The 22,112-nt window shown below is 44.8% G+C and overlaps 1 protein-coding gene across 2 annotated transcripts; it reads left to right on the top strand.

Moving 5' to 3' along the window:
• Positions 1–2,747: 2,747 nt before the first annotated feature.
• slc25a47a (solute carrier family 25 member 47a) lies at positions 2,748–7,511 on the top strand. Of its 2 annotated transcripts, XM_086264464.1 has the most exons (6): positions 2,748–2,914; positions 3,445–3,488; positions 3,570–3,641; positions 5,443–5,622; positions 5,728–5,992; positions 6,276–7,511. In XM_086264464.1, exons 1-6 carry the CDS (start codon positions 2,878–2,880, stop codon positions 6,587–6,589), a joined length of 912 nt encoding a protein of 303 aa, XP_086120590.1. In that variant the 5' UTR covers positions 2,748–2,877; the 3' UTR covers positions 6,590–7,511. The 2 variants fall into 2 exon arrangements, with proteins under 2 accessions (XP_086120590.1, XP_086120591.1); XM_086264465.1 differs by lacking the exon at positions 3,445–3,488 and having other exon boundaries at positions 2,765–2,914; positions 3,551–3,641.
• Positions 7,512–22,112: the final 14,601 nt, after the last annotated feature.

The raw sequence follows: 22,112 nt of genomic DNA, 5'->3' as shown, positions 1-22,112 counted from the left end.
ATCAACAATTTTCCAAAGTGCTATTGACATGAAATTTTCACCAGATGCTGATAAAAATCCATATGATCCACACATACAAATAAATCAAACAACAGATGTCCATAAATTGATTATGTCTAATAATGAGTCACAGGGAAAAGGTATTGAACACGCTTAAAATAATTAATTTAATACTTTGTCACAAAGCCTTTGTTGGTGATGACAGCTTAAAGACACCTCCTTATGCCTCCTTATGGAGGAACTAGTCATATGCTCCAGTGTGATTTTGGCCCATTCTTCCACACAGTCTTCAGATCTTGAAGGTTATTTGTGCCCCTTTCATAAACTCTGAGCTTTAGTTCTTTCCATAGATTTTTAGTTGGATTCAGGTGATTGGTTGGGCCATTATGGCAGCTTTAATTTCTTTCTCCCAAACCAACTGAGAGTTTCCTTGGTTGTGTGTTTGGGATCATTTTTTGCTGAAACGTGCACCCTCATTTCATCCTTATCCTCCTTGTAGACGGCAGCAGATTTTTATCAAGAATGTCTCGGCACATTTTTCCATTCATCCTTCCTTCAGTGATATGACACATGCCAGTGCTGCATATTGAAACACAGCCACACACCATGATATTTCTGCCTCTAGACTTCACTGCTGGTATGGTGCTTTTGGTATGACATGCAGTTCCCTTTCTTCAGCACACTTTAAACATTATTCAACATGGTTTTTCTTTAGCAATGGAGTCTTGCATTGTGAGCGTGGCACTTAAATAATTTGAAGTAATTGTACCTGCTGATTTGAGGTCTTTCTGTAGCTCTCCACATGTTGTCCTTGACTCCTCGACAACCCCACGTACACTTCTAGACATGCACTAAAGAACATGCTGGGGGAAAAAATATGAGGAGGAGAACAAGGCCAAGACTAAGCTGGAAAACTTAGAAGGAGTAGCCTGACTATGGACACATATCTTGGAGTTATTTGCAATTATGTGCTTGACAATGCAAACGTGGCTACAGTAGTTTCAGTAGTGTTGCCCCTCCCACAAGATGACACTGCTGAAAACACATCCTTGTGGAGACCCGGTGCTGAGTGTGATGGTGCTGGACCGGTGGGGGCCGAGTCTGACAGACTGTGGTCTATTTGTCAGGAAGTCCTTGATCCAGAGGCAGATGGGGGTGGAGAGTCCCAGGTGAGACAGTTTCTGGACCAGGATCTCCGGGATGATATGATTGAATGCTGAGCTGAAGTCCAGAAAGAGCATTCTCACATAGCTTCCTCGGTGCTCCAGGTGACTCAGCGCAGTGTGGAGCGCTATGGTGATAGCGTCCTCGGTGGAACGATTTGTCCAATTGTAACAATGGCGTCTTCAGTTGATCTGTTAGATCAAGACAGGACATGATGTGGTGTTGGACAAGTTTCTCGTAACACTTAATTACAACAGGTGTTAGAGCAACTGGTCGGTAGTTTTTAAGGCTGCTAATATTGGTCAGTTTAGGCAGGGACAATTGTGGCCAACTTCAGTGTAGTTTGCCAGGCTTGTAGTTGGTTAGGTGCTGAACTCCCTACCATACCTGTCATGAATTGTTGATGCTTAAGTGGTCTTCCATATTCCTCTTGTGTGCTGCCTTGGCATCTCTGATACCTCTTTTCAGATCAGATCTGACTGCACTGTACCGTCACCAGATCTGAAAGCAGCTTCATGTTGCTTCAGCAGGACCTAAACCTCTTTAGTTATCCAAGGTTTCTGGTGGGAATACAACCAGAGACGTTAGTCCATAGTGACACTGTCAACACTGAAGATTATGTAGCAGAGCACTGATGTAGTATGCTCCTTGAGGTCCTGGTGTTCAACAGACAACAGTCCTGCAGCTAATGTGATGAACTTTCTGGACAGGTTTACAAAGTCTTTGTGGTTAGGGGGGGCTCTCCTCCTGACGGGAGTGTATGCAGGGATCAGCAGCATGGACACGTGGTCTGACAAACCTCGATGTGGTTGCTCTATAACTTTTTTGGATGTTGCTGTAGGCTTTGTCCAGTGTGTTTTTCCCTCTTGTTGCATGAATGAACCTATTTTCAATACAGCTGATGAAGTGGTTCAATACCGGTTCATTACTTCAATATGTACATCACAGATTCCAGATTATGACCATTATTAGAACTCAACAGTGCTCATGTAAACCTTCAGTAGTTTAGAAATTCTTCTATATCCAGTGCCATCAGTATATTTTGCAACAATAAAGTTGCAAAGGTCTTGAGAGGGCTCATTCATTTTACCCATCACAAAATGTTTCTTGTGTGACACCTTGGTAATGAGAGGCCTTTTTAATAGCCATCAGTTGGGCATGAACCAATTTGCACTAACTGGCAGGGTTGCTTCATAATTACTGATAGATTTCAGCTAGTGGCAAGACTTTCCATGCCTTTTTGCACCCCCCTTTCTTCATACGTTTAATACTTTTTCCCTGTATCATTTCTCCTTATTACATAAAACGTGAACGTCTATGCTTTGATTTGCTTGCATGTGTGGAGTTAAATAGTTATTGAACTAGCTGTACACACACACACACACACACACACACACAGACACACACGCACACAATTTTATATATAATACATGGACAGTGTCCTACATAAAAGCGAACTGGGTTTATTAAGTTCACATGACTCTTTTTGGCATTTATAAATTTATCGAACAGTGTCGCTAAGCTGAGTTTGGTCATTTTGGCTAGGTTCAGGTAAAGTCGGAAAAAACGTTTTCCCTCGTCGGCATCGGCGGTGACGTTTCACTGTTACACAAATTGACGTAACAGAGCGACAGTCAAAGTTAGCGCATTCAAGAGGAAGAATGGGCTCGCATATGGCATATATTTGTCGGTCAGTCACCAAATGATGACAGGATGCATTTGGCTGATTTCGTGTCTGGATCATTTGCAGGTGCCGGTTTACATTAATCTATCATTTTATAAATGAATGTAAGCTAACGTTAGCTGAGGAATTTGCTAATGAGCTAGCATGATATGAATTTGGACACCCTCTATAATAACAGCATATTAGATTAATGCTAACGCTATGTTTTGCCGTAAATTGTTAAAATAAATGAGTCCTGTCCTCACTAGCTAAACCGTCTTCTGTCCTGGTAAATGTTACGATCTTAATACTGATATGTTAACTAGACAATTAAAAAAAAAAAGATATAACCTGGCATTATCATTATCATCATTATCCACAACAACTTTAAACTTTCCATGTCTAGCAGTTTGATTGCCACCTATGACAGAAAATGTTTACCCTGAAAAGCCTGTCAAGGTTACTTTTTTAAATTACACAAAACATCAGATCAGTAACTTCTCATTTCTGACCTTGCTGTCACCGTCCCCCATTTTTAAGTGTAGCAGTTAAAACTTATAACCTCAAACATCTATGTGTGTGCTATGTACTTGCACTATTTTCTTGTAAACAAACAGGGGTATGTGGAGTTGCAGTGGGCTACCCTCTGGACACTGTGAAGGTACGGCAAATATGTCTCAAAGCAATACAACATACATAATTTGTTTTTGCTTTTTTTACTAGATATTCTCAATCTCTCTAGGTTCGAATACAAACACAGAAGCAGTTCACAGGTGTATATCAGTGTGTAGTGGAGACATTTTCAAAAGAAGGGGTAAGTGGAACTTCTATAGCCTAACCATAAATGCCCAGTAAAGGTGTGGGTGTGTGATCTAATTCAAGCTAATGTGACAAAATCCAGGGATTCAGGCGGACCAGCTCAGCTAATAGAATTGTGGAAAAGCAGCACATGTGACAGATCAGTTTGTTACATTAAGTGTGCACAGCTACAGCTCCAGTGTTGGTGAAAATGGAACACTATAGTTTTCAGATCATTTAAACAACATATAAAATGTATCAAATACGGGCAGCTTGGGAGCGCAGTGGTTAGCACTGTTGCCTCACACCAAGAAGGTCCTGAGTTTGACTCCAAGGTTCAAGGTTCTTTATTTGTCACATGCATAGTTATACAAGTATAACACACAGTGAAATGTAACCTGACACGCTCCTCGACATGTGCAAAAATGGGGGTGGTGGTAGAGGAAGTACTATGTATATATATATATATATATATATATATATATATATATATATATATATATATATATAGGGGATAGAGGCTCCTCTTGAGTCTCTCTGTCCTTGCCCGGAAGATGCGGAACCTTCTACCAGATTGCAGAAGTTGGAACAGTTTGTTGCCAGGATGGGACGGGTCCTTCAGTATCTGCGCTGCTCTAGTCCGGCATCTCCTGGTGTAGGTGTCCTGAAGCGGGGGGAGAGCAATCCTGCAGCAGCGTTCTGCTGTACGGATCACTCTCTGGAGAGCTTTTTGGTCCTTCACACAGCTGTTCCCAAACCACGATGTCATGTTCTGTGTGAGGATGCTCTCCACAGCGCCTGTATAGAAAATCCTGAGGATCTTTAGAGAGACCCTGAACTTCCTCAGTTGTCGTAGGTGATACAGGCGCTGCCTAGCCTTTTTGGTCTGGACCTGAATGTGGGCAGCCCATGTCAGGTCTGAGGAGATGTGGACACCAAGATACTTGAAGGTCTGCACCCTCTCCACCTGAGTTCTGCCAGTGAGGAAGTCCAACACCCATGCACACAGACGGCTGTTGAGTCCCAGATCCCTGAGCTTTGTGAACAGTCTGCAGGGCACTATTGTGTTAAACGCTGAACTGTAATCAACAAACAGCATTCTCACATAGTTACCCTGTTTCTTGTCCACGTGGCTGAGTGTGGTGTGCAGGACGTGGGCGATGGCATCCTCTGTGGATCTGTTGGGTCAGTAGGCGACCCATTTTCAAAACGTTTATTACTCTGTAGCATCGCCTCTTCTTTCCCACGGGGTTACGTCACCTCTTCTCAATTCAAAATGGCTTAATAATAATATAGCTGTATGTGGTGAGTATATTAGACTCCACCATCTAGCCAGGGCTTTTGTGTGTGGAGTTTGCATGTTCTCCTGTGTTCGTGTGGGTTCTCTCCAGGTAATCTTCCTCCAACAGTGCAAACTTAGTTAGTGGGGTTAGGTTAATTGATGATTTTAAATTGAATTGCCTCTTGATGTTAATTGTTTACCAGCTGTAATCTTAGATCGTTCAAGATTGAAAATGTACGTTTAGCTTTCAAAACTACAACTGCTTAGTCATTTCCATTTTCTGTTTCCAAAAACGTTGCATCTGGAGAATGTAGCTTAAATATACTCACCACATACAGCTATATTATTATTAAGCCATTTTGAATTCAGAAGAGGTGACGTAACCCTGTGGGAAAGAAGAGGCGATGCTATAGAGTGATAAATGTTTTGAAAATGTGTTGCTGTGTGTAATTCAGCATTAGTTTTCTGTGTTAGCGTTTGAGCGTTTGGAGTTACGTGATCAGTGGTTTCTCTTTTTATTCTCTAATCTCATCAGGTGCATGGCTTCTTCAAAGGCATGTCCTTACCCATTGCCACAGTCTCTATGACGTCCTCGGTGGTGTTTGGCACATACCGGAACTGCTTGCAGTGTCTGAGCCAGGCACGAGGAGCTTGTTGTGGTCCAAACACCAAACTGGAAGTCTTCCTGTCTGGAATGGCCAGCGGTGTAGCTCAGGTAATGGAGATTTCAATAACGTTTTGCAGTTGTACAGATTGTTTACATCAATGCTAACATGCAACATTTTTTTTGCTGAAGCTCTTGTGATATGCCGACCAACAGGTATCAGTGATGTCTCCAGGTGACATCGTGAAAGTACGTCTGCAGTGTCAGACAGAGTCCAGGCGAGCATTAACCAAGACGCCCACGCTAAAGTACCACGGTCCAGTTCACTGCCTGCTAACCATCGTCAAGCAGGAGGGACTCATGGGGCTCTACAGAGGAGCTCTTCCTATCATGTTAAGAGATGGGCCATCATATGCCACTTACTTTTTGACATATGCAACTATCTGTGAATGGTTTGCAGGTGGCAATAAGAAAAAGTTAGGTAAGTGAAGCAGGGGGCGAAAGCCTGCTATTGTTTTAAGTATGTGCAAATCTTCTTCAATACTCATCTGTGTCAGCTGTATCAACACAACCAGCAGTTGTGTGGTGAATTGTACAAGAACGATTTCTATAATTTGCTATATATAATTCTATAAAATACCTGCTTTAAATGTGGCTCCACACCTGAAACTAATTCACATCCCTGTAGAAAATGTTAACCTGCTCATATGAGGAGCCTAACTAGCATTTACCCGATGATAAAAGTTGTGTAATGTTTCCTCTAGATTGGTATGTTGTGATGCTGGCTGGAGGAATAGCAGGAATGGCCGGTTGGACTATAGGAACACCCATGGACGTCATCAAAGCGCGCCTTCAGATGGATGGAGCAAGGGAGATAAAGAAATATAAGGGCTTTTTCCACTGCATAGCTGAGACTGCAAGAGTGGAGGGAACTGGGGTTTTCTTCAGGAGCCTAGGCATCAATTTGCTGCGTGCATTCCCTGTAAACATGGTGGTGTTTTTTACATATGAGGTTCTGACTGGTTTTTTCCAAGCTGGAGGTGAAGGCGTTGACCCGCCTCAGTTAGGGTTAGAGTAATATTTGCCAACCTCAAGGCTGAGTGCTTGATATGTAATAGCATTCTACTGCTTTATGCATTTTTGCATTGCAATATTTTAAAAGAAAGATCATTTCATTGGCACTGTTACATATAATGCATACATTAGTAAGTGATACAATACATTTTTAGTGTAAAGTTTAAGTGTCAAGCTACCAAGAGTTTTTGGCATGATCCATGTGACCACTAGATGGCCTCCCTGACCAACTTGTCACATTTTGGCCTTTGTTTTTCTGCTCTGCCTAAAAGTAAGAAAACAGTCTGCAGAGTCATTAAAGGACTTTTGTCAGTGACCGTATATTTGACTTTATTCAAGACCGTTTAAGTCTTCAGCTTAAAATGAGCCGCAGTACGCACAGTTTACAGCAATCATGTTACCTGTCCACAACCATGCCATGTATATGTTTTTAGTTAGTGCATTTTTATTTATTTATTTATTTTGCTGTTTCCAAAAATGTTACATGTGGAGAATGTGACTTAAATATGCTGAACATAAATCAGTGTATTGTTAGGCATTTTTGAACTGAATTATTTATTAATTGAATGTCTTTAAAAATAGACTCAGGATTACATTCTGCATATCACCAAATAGGACTTTATGAGTCCTATTTAAATCTTTAAAACAAGTTATCTGTATCTATAATATAATATTGGAGCCTATCTACATTAACTCATACATTTCTGTTTTTCTTGCTTTCCCATTTCTTTCTCATTTCTGAAAATACAGCACAATTTAACTCCTGCTGGCTATGGTTTTATTTTGAGGTCTTGTGGGTGCACAGAAAAATCAGGGATCTTCAAACACTAGGAATGTTGCAAATTATGTATCTCCAGCAATGTGTTTGTACAGGTATTATGAGAATGTTCAATGTGCTTTCCATAATAAAGGAAGTTTGCAGAAAATTTGTTTTAAGTGTTGTGACAGTCTCCTCATTAATGCTAGTAATTAATTTCATAATTAAGTGTTAAAAGTAAGCGAAAGCAATTATTGCTCTGTCGCTCTGGTTTATTTACCTGTTCAAAATGTTGCTGAATTATTTAGTTATATATTATTTTTTGGGGGGAAAACAAAAACACAGACATATATTCTCACCTATAAGTAAAGATAAGTCTCTACAAGTGGATATTTTCCAACTACTACACTCTAACAAGACTAGATGTCATGAAACCAAAGAAATCATGCATAAATATTTAAAGATATGTACTATAAATACTGTCAGTTATAACAGGAAACAAATTCACATAACTAGTAAAGTTACCATAAGTATTAAAAATTTGATTGAATTAGATTGTGGATAAATGGTTCATGTTACGTTTCTCCCACTGAAAACGCTACATCCAGATGAACAGAATCAACTTTTGGAGACATGCTGTCCAAACTGTGTCTCGCCTCATGTACCTAAAAAACATGAGCTGTAAATTAGCCTTTAATTTTATTCGAGGAATTATTAGAGGAAGGTTGATATTTATTACAATAATTATACATTGGCATTATTAAATTGAAACGAAATTCATGCTTGAATGGACAAAAGAATGAACTTTGCATGCAAGGCACACTAACACGGCTTTTTAAATGTCCCCAGTTACTTGACAGAGTTCAAGTTTTTCAGTATGAGCTGTTCTTGAATTGGACACATTTAGCATCTCCCAAATGATTATCTAGAGACCTATACTACCAAAATAATTGGACAGGCTTGGACATACTTTACTCAGATTGGACCAAATTGACACATGTTCTCTATTCTATTTTCAAATTGTAGGCTCTGGCATTTAAACAATGCTTACTTGCTATTATTGACCACAAAGTGTGGCATAAAAATATCCCCCAAGCTACAACCAGTCTGGCCTGTTTATACAAGGCAGGATGGAGTCATGTTTCGTGTTGTTCATGCACATTCTGACCCTATTATCCGAATCAGTGGTTGATCAGTGGTTGTTGATCAATGGTCATGAGAATTTGCATATTAATGATCAAGGAACTGAACACCGAGCCCATTGTTTCTTCAATGGTGCTAGTTTTAGTCATTATGGAAATGTACAAAGAGCTTGGACAGAAAAGTGTCTGGACTTCTTTAAGTTGATTGAAGATGCTTCACCTCTCATCTGAGCAGCTTTATCAGTTCTAAGGTCAAATGGTGGAGACTCCAAGATTTAAGCCCTATGGGAGTCCCATAGGACCCCCTAATGATCCTCTAGTTCAATTCCCTCACAAATTGGTACAGCAGCTGCACTGCAACCAATAAATTAAGGTCTGTAGATGTTCTTGAGTTTTAGTCAGAGAAAAGGAAAAATTAAAAGCAGGCGAGAATCAAACCTTCCTACCAAGAACCCCATGTCACAGAGTTACATCCATTTCAAAAGCTTCTTTTGAAGCTGGCACCTCTTCTATTCCCTTCAAAACTGAGTTAGGGGTATAAACAACACTATTGTTTGATGAAATGATTGGCTCAGTTAGGGCGATCGTGGCTCAAGAGTTGGGAGTTTGCCTTGTAATCGGAAGTTTGCCGGTTCGAGCCCCGGCTTGGACATTGTGTCCTTGGGCGAGACACTTCACCCGTTGCCTACTGGTGGTGGTCAGAGGCCCTGGTGGTGCCAGTGTCCGGCAGCCTTGCCTCTGTCAGTGTGCCTCAGGGTGGCTGTGGCTACATGTAGCTTGCCATCACCAGTGTGTGGATGACTGGTTGTGTAAAGCGCTTTGGGGTCCTTAGGGACTTGAAAAGCGCTATACAAATACAGGCCATTATCCTGCAAGTAATATCAAGTGGAATCCTGGAAGCATTTTAAGAGCTGAATGAATGACCACGCCGAGCAGCCCACAGACACTATTTCTGCAATAACCCCACTAATCATTCTCTCACTCTCCTTCTCTCTCAGGGTGCTTGTTGTGTGAACTGCTAATTATTCCACATGAAGTATGTGTTAAAGTGACAGTTTCATCTGTTTTACATGTGTAAATGTGTGTGGCTCATGCGTATCCACAATGGGTGCAATAAAGGCCTGTTAGAACTCAACTGTAATTATTTAATCGCAGTACAAATGACAGATTTATTCAGTGAATAAAGTGAGATCACGCTGGGTGAGACCCCAGGAGTTTTGTTTTCACTTGGGCAGACCTTTGGTTTACATCCTGCAAACATGAACAAATAAAACACATACATGCTTTCCTGTTGTGAAACTGCATGCATGTATTTACAGACAAGTCATTACACTGCCTGCAAAAACCAGTCTTAAACATGATTGATAACCAGAAAAGTTCGCAGTTTCCGTTAAAAATGACCTAACATAGCAATTATGCAAAGTTATGTGTAGTTCAATGCCTTTGATCGGCAAGGGTGAAGAGTTTGGCCAAACATAAAAGAAGGTTTTCTCAGTCTATAAGCCTTCATCTCAGTTCCAAGCCAGAGTGGGGATTCATAAACCAGGCGTTTCCACAATGAGATGATTGCTAAAATTCTAGGAACTGCCTTTCGTACTGTGAAACAAGAAAACCAGTCATGTTGTCTTTGTTAGCTGCTTTTAATTAAACCAGGCATTTTCCCCTCATGCAACAACAACACACAATTATGCAATGATTTAAAGATCTCCTTCAGTAAAGCTAGGCTGAATACTGAGTGACACCTTTTTCTTCTTCTTTTTGTGTTGCTATCTTTCAACAACATTGAAGGACGCAGGCTTAGAATATGCTGACATGACTCGATTATCGTATTTGTCAGTGATTAAAAGAAGATGTTTCTAACCTGGATTTTCCATTTTTGGATGGCACAGAAGATAGCATAACTTCTTATGCACAAAGCAGAGCATGCAAAGAGAATATTGTCCTGCTGCCACTTTACTAAGCTAATCGGTGAGTTTAGTTCTAACACATGACTCATGGCAAAGGAGAATTTCATGTATTTTAACTATATCAGAGCACATGTTATGTTTCTATGCTGAATATTCAAGGATCATAGGAGCCTGGTTTCTTTTTATTACTAGAACCAAATTATTAAGCAGCAAGTTTACTTTAATAGAATAAAGTGAATTCAGAACAATTGTTTCGAAGCAAAATCTTAGGAACTTCCAAAGGGCTGTCCAAAGTACAATGATTAATCAGCCAGTTGTGTGGGTGATTCATTAAATGATGCGTGTTCGCAAAATGTCTTGAAAGCTTCATTTTGTTGTCAGAAATGGTCCTTGGTAACTACCACTTGGGCCCCCTTTAACCAATTGCTGTTTGGGCTATTTTGGGAGCTCTGCGCTCCCCTGTTAGTGACGTGTGCTGCTGGGTAAATTTGCAGCTCCGGCGGCCTGGGCCTGCAACCTCAGATGGCATCAATCGGGAGGAAATAGAGGGGTGGGAGGGATGAGAAGAAAGGGTAAGAGCAAAGATACTAGAACGAGAGGAGGTGGACAGAAAAAACTAAAGAAATACAAATACTGTGAGATGATCCGAGGACAAGAGAGGGATGTTAAGTGAGATGCAGTTCAAAATGGGAAAAAATACAGTACACAAGATAATTAATCAGACAGAAACACTTTGGAAAAAACTAAATTATTTTTATTTGAATCTGAGTCATTTTAAATTAAGCATTGGTGAAATTCTGTTTGCATGAAAGGGAAGAGATGAAGAACACATTCATGAGGAAAAATCAACTGCTCTCAATTCTTGATGACTAACAAGTGTAGGGAAGAGTCGGGCGCAATGATGGAGGTGGAGGAGTGGGGGCGCTATTGTACTTCTTATTTGTTTGGAAGAAAGGATATACTGAATAAATCCCCTTGATGTTCAGCGCAAATTCTGTCTTAAATCATGCCTTTCAAGATCCATTTGTGGTACTTTTGCTTTATTTCTTGCACTGGGTAGACTGGGTAATTAAAACTGCATTTAAATGAGAAAGTTTTCACAATCCTTTTGCTAAAAAGTAGACAAGGAGAGTATTGTATATTGTTTAGCGAGTTCTTTAGGTTTGAAATTGATTTTAATTCATGACAGTAGTACAACGGATACTTCCACTGGCCTTACATTAGTGTCCTGATAGTGCATCACCTTCACCATCAGATACTTTTATCTTAAAGAGGGATGAACAGCAGTCCGTAATACACATAAATAAACATAAACCATCTAACATTTTTCTTCTTTGACTTTTCCAACAGCAATACTGGAAGCGGCTCTAGAAAGTGCATATAAATAGCAGAGAAGTTCATAGAGTAGATGACAGGAGACCCAATATTGCTCCTTGGAGGACACCTTTCTGAGCTTCTAATGTGTTTGATTTGACAAGAAATCACAAAAACCATAAATTTTACAAGTGTGTAGGAACTTATTAACAGTAGTAGGTCAAAGATTAAATCCTGGTAGTTATAATGGACAAAAAAGGTTTGTGTTAAAGAATGATTCTAGGATTATAGTTAAACAGCAATGACGTCATCAGATATTTAGGCCACCAGTGTTACCATACCTTTACAAAAAAATACGACTTTATCTGATTTCCACAATGAGACAATTATCCCCAAACAGAGTTTCAGTCAGTCACACAATTGTTGTAGACATTATAATTAATCAGTGGTTGAAGTTTGTTTTTATCCCTTTCAAAAAATTGCCTGTTAAAGCAAAGATTTCTCATTCCTTTAGTCATTTCAGTTTGGATATCCGTTGAAATCAGTTTAATCAGAAACATAAATTCAGAGGATCGATAAGTCAACCATAAATACCTTATCTCCTCCAGGGCTTCACTAATTGCAGAGGTGGGGCAATAAACACCCATAATCGCATTCCCTCACGCACAGATGTCCTCAGTAACCTATTCAAATTCCTCAGGCTCTGGGAATCAGTACACAGTCCCCTTTCTCCCCTCTGTTCCATCAAAACACAGCTACTGTCATTTAAAGCACTGGCACAGAGCCAGCTTTCCATGCAGATAAACATCTGGTGCTGTTTTGTTTAACATCACATGCTTAAATTCCTCTTTTTTATGCAACAGTATAAAAGTGAGTTAGAATTAGTTACACCCCCCCCCCCCCCCCCAGTTTCTACAACTGCCTTTTTGACAGAAGGACAGCAGTAAGCAGGAGAAACTTTACAAGGTGGTAGAGAGATCTGCTATGGTGTATGACTTGGAGATAGTGGTACAGGGAAAAAAATGGGAAAAGGAGTTGGCAGAGCTGAATGTGATTTCAGTCACTAAGCATGTTAACAGGTAAATCATCTATTACCTACCATCTTGGCCAATGTGATGCAGAGGATTTAGGGTGTGAAGAAGTTCTTGTTAACTCCTTTAGCATGTTAACAAAAAAAAGCTTTGATGATGGAGAGTGGACATCAGCTGCAGTGTCAGCTGGCAATGCAAATTGAGCCTGTTCAGATTAGCATCTCTGTTAAATGAATCAGCACAGTGTAAGCAGTTGTTTTTCAGTATTTTTCAGTAATATTTTAACCCCACTCCATGCCCAGCTGATACATACAGTTAATCATGACACACAATGCTAAGGCCTTTTCTTTCTGTTGAGATTTCATTTAATATATTTAGAATATTTTTTCAATCAATCAGCTGTTTTCAGATATATGTGGTGTCACAAAAGCCACTACAAATATGATGTTACAGAACATAAATCCATTGCTGGAGATTGAACAGATGTAAAGTACTTAAAAATCTGTATAACACTAATGATGCATATTCTTCTGTAGAATGGGCATTTACTTTTGATATGTTGTGTACAACCTGCCAGCAACCCAATTTTATGTGCAGGGTGTTTTTATACTGTTTTATTGATGTCACAGGATGAGTGTGTGAAAGTGAAATTAATTGAACCAAATGACTGTCTGTAGGGCAATTGAAAAAAACAAGAAGAAAACATTTGAGAAGGAAGAACCTTTTGCAAGAGAAGAAAATTAGTAGGGAAAGATGGAGAAAAATAAAGAGAGAAACAGCAGAAAGCAACAGACAAGGATAAGTGAGGGAGAAGGGATAAGGAAGAGGCAAAGAAAAACTGATGAGATATAAGAGTAAGGGTAGGTGAAGAGAACTGTCATGCAGTTCTAGAAGAGAGCCTTAGAGCAGCCTTAGTGTTGGCATCTCTGATCATCTACTCACACTGACAGCTTGGCGTCATGGTAGAGGGTTCAGACCAGGTCAGTCATCAGATGACAGATTATATTCAAAGCACGTGTTGACCCAGATATTGGCAGTGGATAAATTCCACAACCCCTTATTAGTTTCAAATGTGATCAAACTTCATAAGTTAAGGACTTTATTGCATCTTCCCTGCAGAAATTGCAATAGAAATAGGACTGCCATACCACACCAGGAACACTTTTTTTTACATAAAAAGTGCTGATAACCCTCCTGTAGGCCCACCACCTGCAAGAGATGCTGAGGTGATTCCCCGGCTACCAAGACTAGAGATTGGGACATGGAACATGACCTCTGGAGAAGTGGCCTGAGGTGTCACGTGAGGTTGAGAGGTACTGGCTAGATACAGATCAAAAGTTTAAGACCACAACTGAGAACATTCAGGGATAGATGGCAAGGGAAACACACACCACTTGGAGAAATGTTCCCATGCACCTCATGGAAACGCTTGCATCAAGTATGCCACAACAAATTTTTTAAGTGATCAACAATAACGGTGGGCCTACTCAATAATGAGTTCGTGTTTGGAACTTTGATTTCTGTTTTGGGTGGGTTTACAGGTTTTTTTGAGGTGTGGTCCTTTTGATCAGCTGCAAAACAGCCTGTTTCAGTTTAAGCGTTGTTTTCAATAAAGTGCATGCTCAAAAAATGTTTTGTCTCCCTCCCATTTCTTCTTGTTGCATGTTGATGCTCTACTTGGAAGCTTGTTAAGATTCAACCATCCAAAATATGATTTTTTTTGCCTTTTTGCCATTTTTCAAGTCGTCTTAAACTTTTGATTGGGTCTGTATAAACAGGCTCACCTCAATGCAGGCCTTGAGCTCTGGAACCAGAATCCTGGACAGAGGTTGGACTCTGTCCAAGTCTGGAGTTGGAATTTGGTGAGAGCCAGTGGGTTGGGGTGGGTATCTTAGTATTCCCTCAACTTGCAACTCTGTACGTTGGAGATTTTCCTGGTGGACGAGAGGGTTTGTTCCCTGTGCCTTCGGATTGGGGAAATGGTCCTGACTGCCATCTGCACTTTTGTGCTGAATGACAGTTTACAGTACCCATCTTTCTTGGAGTTCCTGGTTGGGGTGCTTGAGGGTGCTCTACCAGGGGACTCTGTCGTCTTACTGGGGGCCTCCACGCTCATGCGGGCAATGACAGTGAGACCTGGGAGGAACGGCCTGGCAGACCTGAACCCGAACGGTGTTCTGTTATTGGAAATCTGTGCAAACCACAGTTTGTCCATAATGAACACCATGTTCGGACATAATGGTGTCCATAAGTGCATGTGGCACCAGGACACCCTATGCTGCACATTGATGATTGATTTTTTAATCGAGTCATCAGATCTGCAGCCTTATGTTCTGGACACTCGGGTGAAGAGAAGTGCTCAGTTCTTTTGGGAGGATGCTGAATAGACCTGGGGCACCTAAACATATTATGAGGGTGTGCTCCGAACACCTTGCAGAGGCCCGGTTCACAACATCTTCAACTCCCACCTCTGGCAGAGCTTCAAAAGCATTCTGAGGGAGACTGGGGACATTGAGTCCGAATGGATCATGTTCATGTTCAGACCGCAGCTTGGGCGGTGGCTGAAGCAAAAACTTGGGTGTGGGGGGAGTTCAGAGAGGCCATGGAAAAAGACTCTCAGACTGCCTCGAAGAGATTGGAACCCCACTAGAGTGGTTCACAGCTGAGTGTGAAGCGGCAGGAATGAGAATCAGCACCTACAAGTCTTAGGCCATGGTCCTCAGCTGGAAAAGGCTGGAATGCCCATTCCGGGTCAGGGACGAGTTACTGCCCCAACTGGAGGAGTTTAAGTATCTTGGGGAACTTATTCATGATTGAGGGGAGCGGGAGATTGACAGACAGATTAGTGCTGTGGCTGCAGTGATGCGAATACTGCACCAGTTCGTTGTGGTGAAGAGAGAGCTGAGCGTAAAAGCAAAGCTCTCGAGCTACCATTCCTACCCTCACCTATGGTCACACCAGCACACCACAACCCTTTCACCCTAGGGTGAAGAGTTTGGCCATCCAGGAGGGGCTTAGAGTAGAGCTGCTACTCCTCCACATTGAAATGAGCCATTTGAGGTCGTTCAGGCGTCTGACAATGACGCCTCCATGCCTCCTGGGTGAGGTGTTCCGGGTATGTCCCACAGGGAGAAAGCCCAGGGCAGACCAAGGACATGGAGAGATTATCATATCTTTCGGCTGGCCTGGGAACGCTTTGGTGTTCCTCCAGACAATGGAGGAGGTGGCTGGGGGGAAGGAGGTCTGGGCATCTCTGCTTAGGCTGCTGCGCCCGAGACCCAACCCTGGAAAATAGATGACAAGATGGCTGGATATACATAGATATATAGCTATATATGTCATGGTCCTGGGCCATGTGGGCCCAGTATTCTTAGTTCCTTGTATTTTTGTATTTCGTTCCTTATTTAGGCCATGTTTTCTGAGTTGCCCTGTTGTGTTGTTCCCTAAGTGTTTTCCCTTCATGGCTTTTACCCCCTGTGTGCCCCTCTGTGTATCTGTGAGCCCTCGTCTCTCCTTATGTTTTATTCCATGTTTCCCCTGCCCTTTATGTCTAAGTTCTCCCCGTGCTCTCTCTCCCCCCTGTGTGCCCTCTATGTATTTATGAGCCCTCGTCTCCCTTTGTGGTTGTTTCATGTTTCCCCAGCCCGTTATGTCTGTGTTTTCCCCGTGCTCTCTCTCCTCCTGTCTGAACCTCTGTGCCTGTACATGTCATGTTCAGTTCACCCCGCCCTGTCTCGTTATGATTATCAGTATCACCTGTGTTCCCCGTGTGTGCCCACTTTCCTCGTTTACCCTCTGTGTATTTCTGTCTGAGTCTCCCTCTGTTCGGCGTCGCGTTCTCCCTCATGTTGTGTGTTATTCTCCCCGTGGTTCGGTTCCTTGTACATCTCATGCTTTAGTTTTCCCAGTTTTAGTTTATTTTGTATTGCTTCTCGTGGCCAGCAATAAAGCTGTGTTTTTGAGTTTATCCCCGTGTCTGTGAATCTGCATCTTGGGTCCTTCTCCTGCCTGCCACACAACGTATCATGACAGAAGAACGCGACCGCAACATGGACCCAGCAGTTCACAACCCCTCCGCGGACCTCCAGGACGACGCGAACATGTCGGACCCAGCGACACAGAGGAGGGGGATCGTCCGGACAGTGGAGTCTCTATGCGACAAGTGGCTGCACTGTTCCAGTGAGGAGGAACGAGAGGAGTTCGCCCGCCAAGTAGGGGTGTGCGTATCTGTGTTCCCCTGGTTATGGGAGACGCTGCACCCCCTCGTCAGCGACTTTCTCGTCTCCACCCTCCAACTCCGTCCGCAGGAGCAGCGGCCCAGTGGGCGTGCATCTTCACCAGAGCCGTGCCGTTGCGCCGTTTCCCCGCTGTCTCATGAGCCAGTAGCGGTCAGAGTTGGAACGGTGAGGCTCGCCACAGACACACCTTCCGCCCGCACCCCGCCGGCTTCCGCGTCTTCACCGCGGTCTGGCCGCACGGCGTGGCGCACGGAGACAACGGAAGCCATAGACTTTGGCGAGGAAGAGCGGCAGCAGGTGTTACGGGCTTATCGGGAGGACGAGCTCCGGCGGAAACCCTGGCTCATCCCGGAGGAGGACCTCTCACCTGCTGCACAGCCTACCAGCCGCTCGCCGTCTCCGATCCGCTTAGGCTATTTTTCGCCTGTCTCATTTCTGGCAAGGATGGGGGCGGACGACGGGGAACTCACCACTACGTCACCCTCTGTGTTGGCGCCATCGCGCCAGCTTCCTCTGCTCGAAGGAGGCGGCGCGCCCGCCGCCATAAACCGGACAATGCTAAAACTACAAAACATGAAGTGGACGGCGGGTTCATTTTTGATAGAGCTATTTTTGTCGACCCTGAGCCTGCCATTTCTCGGACAGTTTTTTCTGAGCCTGCTCCTTTTCCTGCTCGTGTTTCTCCTCCCAGGCCAGCTCAGTCAGCTCCCTCGCAGCCCCTCACAACTCAGTTAGCTCCCTCGCAGCCCTTCACAGCTCAGTTAGCTCCCTCGCAGCCCTTCACAGCTCAGTCAGCTCCCTCGCAGCCCTTCACAGCTCAGTCAGCTCCCTCGCAGCCCTTCACAGCTCAGTCAGCTCCCTCGCAGCCCTTCACAGCTCAGTCAGCTCCCTCGCAGCCCTTCACAGCTCAGTCAGCTCCCTCGCAGCCCTTCACAGCTCAGTTAGCTCCCTCGCAGCCACCCTCAGTCCAGTTTCCAGTGTCCCCCTCAGTTCAGTTTCCAGTGTCCCCCGTGTCCCTTTCAGTTCAGGCCCCAGTAGCTCCAGTGCCGCCTGTAGCGCAGGCCCCAGTAGCTCCAGTGCCGCCTGTAGCGCAGGCCCCAGTAGCTCCAGTGCCGCCTGTAGCGCAGGCCCCAGTAGCTCCAGTGCCGCCTGCAGCGCAGGCCCCAGTAGCTCCAGTGCCGCCTGCATTGCAGGCCCCAGTAGCTCCAGTGCCGCCTGTAGCGCAGGCCCCAGTAGCTCAGCTCCCCGCGTCTCCAGTAGCCCAGTCCCCGATAGCAGTACGGTCCGCTGGTCAGCTTAACATTCAGCCAGGGGTCTCAAATCTCTCTGGCTCTGCATCAGCTCCTGCTGGGAGCTCGGATGAGCTCATCCAGGACTCCGCGGCTCCCACGCCGCCATCTACCTCGTCAGCTGGAGGGTCCGAGGGGCCCGTTCAGCCTCCTGTCTCCGTTGGAGGGTCCGAGGGGCCCGTTCAGCCTCCTGTCTCCGCTGGAGGGTCCGAGGGGCCCGTTCAGCCTCCTGTCTCCACTGGAGGGTCCGAGGGGCCCGTTCAGCCTCCTGTCTCCGCTGGAGGGTCCGAGGGGCCCGTTCAGCAACCTTCCTCGTCAGCTGGGGGTTCAGGAGAACCGCACCAGCCTCATGCCACGTCTGCTGGGGGGCCCGAGCCGCCCGTCCAGCACCATGCCACCTCAGCTGGAGGGCCCGAGGAGCCCATCCAGCCACCTTCTGCTTCTGCTCCTCCTAGTCCAGCTCCAGCCCGTGCTTCGTCAGCCGCAGCTCCAGCCCGTGCTTCGTCAGCCGCAGCTCCAGCCCGTGCTTCGTCAGCCGCAGCTCCAGCCCGTGCTTCGTCAGCCGCAGCTCCAGCCTGTGCTTCGTCAGCCGCAGCCTCAGAGCCTTCATCCTCGCCCGGTCCGGCCTCTGCATCAGCTGCTCCTGCTCCACCTGGTCCGGCTCCGGCTTCAGCCTCAGAGTCTTCGTCCTCGTCTGGCCCAGCCTCAGAGTCTTCAGCCTGTGCTTCGTCTGGTCCAGCCTCTGAGTCTTCAGCCTGTGCTTCATCTGGTCCAGCCTCTGAGTCTTCAGCCTGTGCTTCGTCTGGTCCAGCCTCTGAGTCTTCAGCCTGTGCTTCGTCTGGTCCAGCCTCTGAGTCTTCAGCCTGTGCTTCAGTCTTCAGCCTGTGCTTCGTCTGGTCCAGCCTCAGCCTGTGGTTCGTCTGGTCCAGCCTCAGCCTGTGCTTCGTCTGGTCCTGTGCCCACCGGGCCATGGCCAGCACGCCTGACACTGGAGAGCCGCCGCTGCCTTCCGCGCGGCCGGCCTCCTGAACTGCTCCGTCGTCTCCCTCGCCGCCGCCGCTGCCTTCCGCGCGGCCGGCCTCCTGAACTGCTCCGTCGTCTCCCTCGCCGCCGCCGCTGCCTTCCGCGCGGCCGGCCTCCTGAACTGCTCCGTCGTCTCCCTCGCCGCCGCCGCTGCCTTCCGCGCGGCCGGCCTCCTGAACTGCTCCGTCGTCTCCTTCGTCGCCGCCGCCATTGCCTTCCGCACGGCCGGCCTACGGACCAGCTCTGCCACCTGTGCCACCCGCCTGGTCGGCCCCCCGACCGTGTGACCCGTGAACTCTTGTGCCTGTGGGCTCTGGGTCGGCCCCCTGAACCTTATTTGGACTACGGTCATGTGCTCCTGTGTTTTCTGTTGTTTGTTTTGTTTCCCGTTCTGGTCCCTCCGTCCTGGTCCCCCGCCTCCCACCCTGGGTGGGTTGTTTTCTGTTTGGTTTTGTTTCTCGGGTTTGGGCTGTCGGGTGCCAGCCCTTTAGGGGGGGGTGATGTCATGGTCCTGGGCCATGTGGGCCCAGTATTCTTAGTTCCTTGTATTTTTGTATTTCGTTCCTTATTTAGGCCATGTTTTCTGAGTTGCCCTGTTGTGTTGTTCCCTAAGTGTTTTCCCTTCATGGCTTTTACCCCCTGTGTGCCCCTCTGTGTATCTGTGAGCCCTCGTCTCTCCTTATGTTTTATTCCATGTTTCCCCTGCCCTTCCCCTGCATACAGAGCTGAAGTTCAGAGGCTGTCAGATTGGTGTGCAGACAACAACCTGGACCTCAATACCACCAAAACAAAAGAACTGGTAGTTGACTTCAGAAGGAGGAAGTCCGAGCTGCAGCCTGTCAGCATCAACGGGGAGTGCGTGGAAAGGGTCTCCAGTTTCAAGTTTCTGGGTGTGCACATAGACACAGACCTCCAATGGAGCTCTAACACCTCTGCGGTCTTAAAGAAGGCCCAACAGCGTCTCCACTTTCTGAGAATCCTCAGAAAAATGGACCTGAAGAAGGAGCTGCTGACCGTCTTCTACCGCTGCTCCATTGAAAGTGTGCTGACATATTGCATCGGTGTGTGGTTCTCCAGCTGCACCACAGCACACAGAAAGGCACTCCAGAGGGTCATCAACATGGCCCAAAAAATCATTGGACATCCTCTTCCCTCCCTGAAGGACCTGTACAGCACTCGCTGTCTCAAGAGGGCACGCAGCATCCTACGGGACTGCACACACCCAGGACACCGGGTGTTTAAGCTGCTGCCGTCTGGCAGGAGGTTCAGGCTGCTGAGGTCCCGAACAAATAGACTCAAGGACAGCTTTTACAACAGGGCAATAGCCCTGATCAATGTAAATAGCTGACCTGACTGGATACCTCCCTGGACTTTTTAGGGGGAGGTAACAATGTTTAAAACGATAACAATAATATTTATATTTATAACAAGGTGCAATAATAATTAATGTGCAATAATAACAGTGTGCAATACACATACACTTATTCTTCTTTTTTATACTAAGTTAATATACTGTGTTGTGTTGTTTGTTACGTTGTGATGTGTCATATCGTGTCGTGTTGTGTTATATGTAGTGCCGACGTAGGACAGTTTTTCCAATTTCATTGTACTACTGTACTATGTATGACTGTGCAATGACAATAAAGAGTTATCTTATCTTATCTTATCTTATCTATCTTTATGTCTAAGTTCTCCCCGTGCTCTCTCTCCCCCCTGTGTGCCCTCTATGTATTTATGAGCCCTCGTCTCCCTTTGTGGTTGTTTCATGTTTCCCCAGCCAGTTATGTCTGTGTTTTCCCCGTGCTCTCTCTCCTCCTGTCTGAACCTCTGTGCCTGTACATGTCATGTTCAGTTCACCCCGCCCTGTCTCGTTATGATTATCAGTATCACCTGTGTTCCCCGTGTGTGCCCACTTTCCTCGTTTACCCTCTGTGTATTTCTGTCTGAGTCTCCCTCTGTTCGGCGTCGCGTTCTCCCTCATGTTGTGTGTTATTCTCCCCGTGGTTCGGTTCCTTGTACATCTCATGCTTTAGTTTTCCCAGTTTTAGTTTATTTTGTATTGCTTCTCGTGGCCAGCAATAAAGCTGTGTTTTTGAGTTTATCCCCGTGTCTGTTAATCTGCATCTTGGGTCCTTCTCCTGCCTGCCACACAACGTATCATGATAATATAAAGCTATATATATATATAACATTAGAGATTATGATAACTGAATACATGCTTTAACTGTGCAATGGTAACCCCATGAAAAGAATGTCATCAATGTTCTTTTACATACATTGATAAGTTATGTTTCTTTTGTGTAGCCTGCAAGTCTGTACTAGTTCCTGTGGTATTGTGTCTGACTGATAAAATCAGACATGGGGAACAGAAAGTGAAATTAGTCCACAGCTACTGCTTCTCATTGGAAGGTGGTCCTAATTAAATGCACTTGATTAAGTGGTAATCAGAAAATGTGGCCATCTATATAAAACCAGAAATTTTGGCACTTTGCTGACCTAGAGCACTCAGGTGTGTTAACACAGTAACACAATATTCCCAGCAAGCTCACCCCAAGGTCAGGACAGTTGTAAGAGAAATTGCCAAAAAGTCAAGAACTACATCTCAAACTCTGCAGGCTTCAGGTGGCATCATATATTTAAAGAGAGTATAATTAGAATACGACTGAACAATTATTCTGATTATTCTGAGCTTGAATTTGCAAAGTTAAATCTTAAAAAATTATAAGACTTCTGGAACAATGTCCTTTGACCAGACAAGACCAAAGTGGAGATATTTGGCCATATTGCACAGCACAATGCTTAGCAGCAAACAGCATATATAGAATT

Source organism: Aulonocara sp. 'chitande type north' Nkhata Bay, linkage group LG15 (genome assembly GCF_057382095.1).
Source record: "Aulonocara sp. 'chitande type north' Nkhata Bay isolate Kocher_YH1m ecotype deep benthic linkage group LG15, A_spYH_male_GT1.1, whole genome shotgun sequence".
Taxonomy (NCBI): domain Eukaryota; kingdom Metazoa; phylum Chordata; class Actinopteri; order Cichliformes; family Cichlidae; genus Aulonocara; species Aulonocara sp. 'chitande type north' Nkhata Bay.
This window is presented reverse-complemented; position numbering and strand designations above follow the sequence as displayed.

Bases quoted from the DNA above. Each gene is read 5' to 3' on its own strand.
- slc25a47a (XM_086264464.1), top strand. From the start codon at position 2,878: ATGCATTTGGCTGATTTCGTGTCTGGATCATTTGCAG. The intron at 5,623-5,727 runs GTAATGGAGATT...GCCGACCAACAG, and splicing joins TGGCCAGCGGTGTAGCTCAG to GTATCAGTGATGTCTCCAGG. The intron at 5,993-6,275 runs GTAAGTGAAGCA...TGTTTCCTCTAG, and splicing joins TGGCAATAAGAAAAAGTTAG to ATTGGTATGTTGTGATGCTG.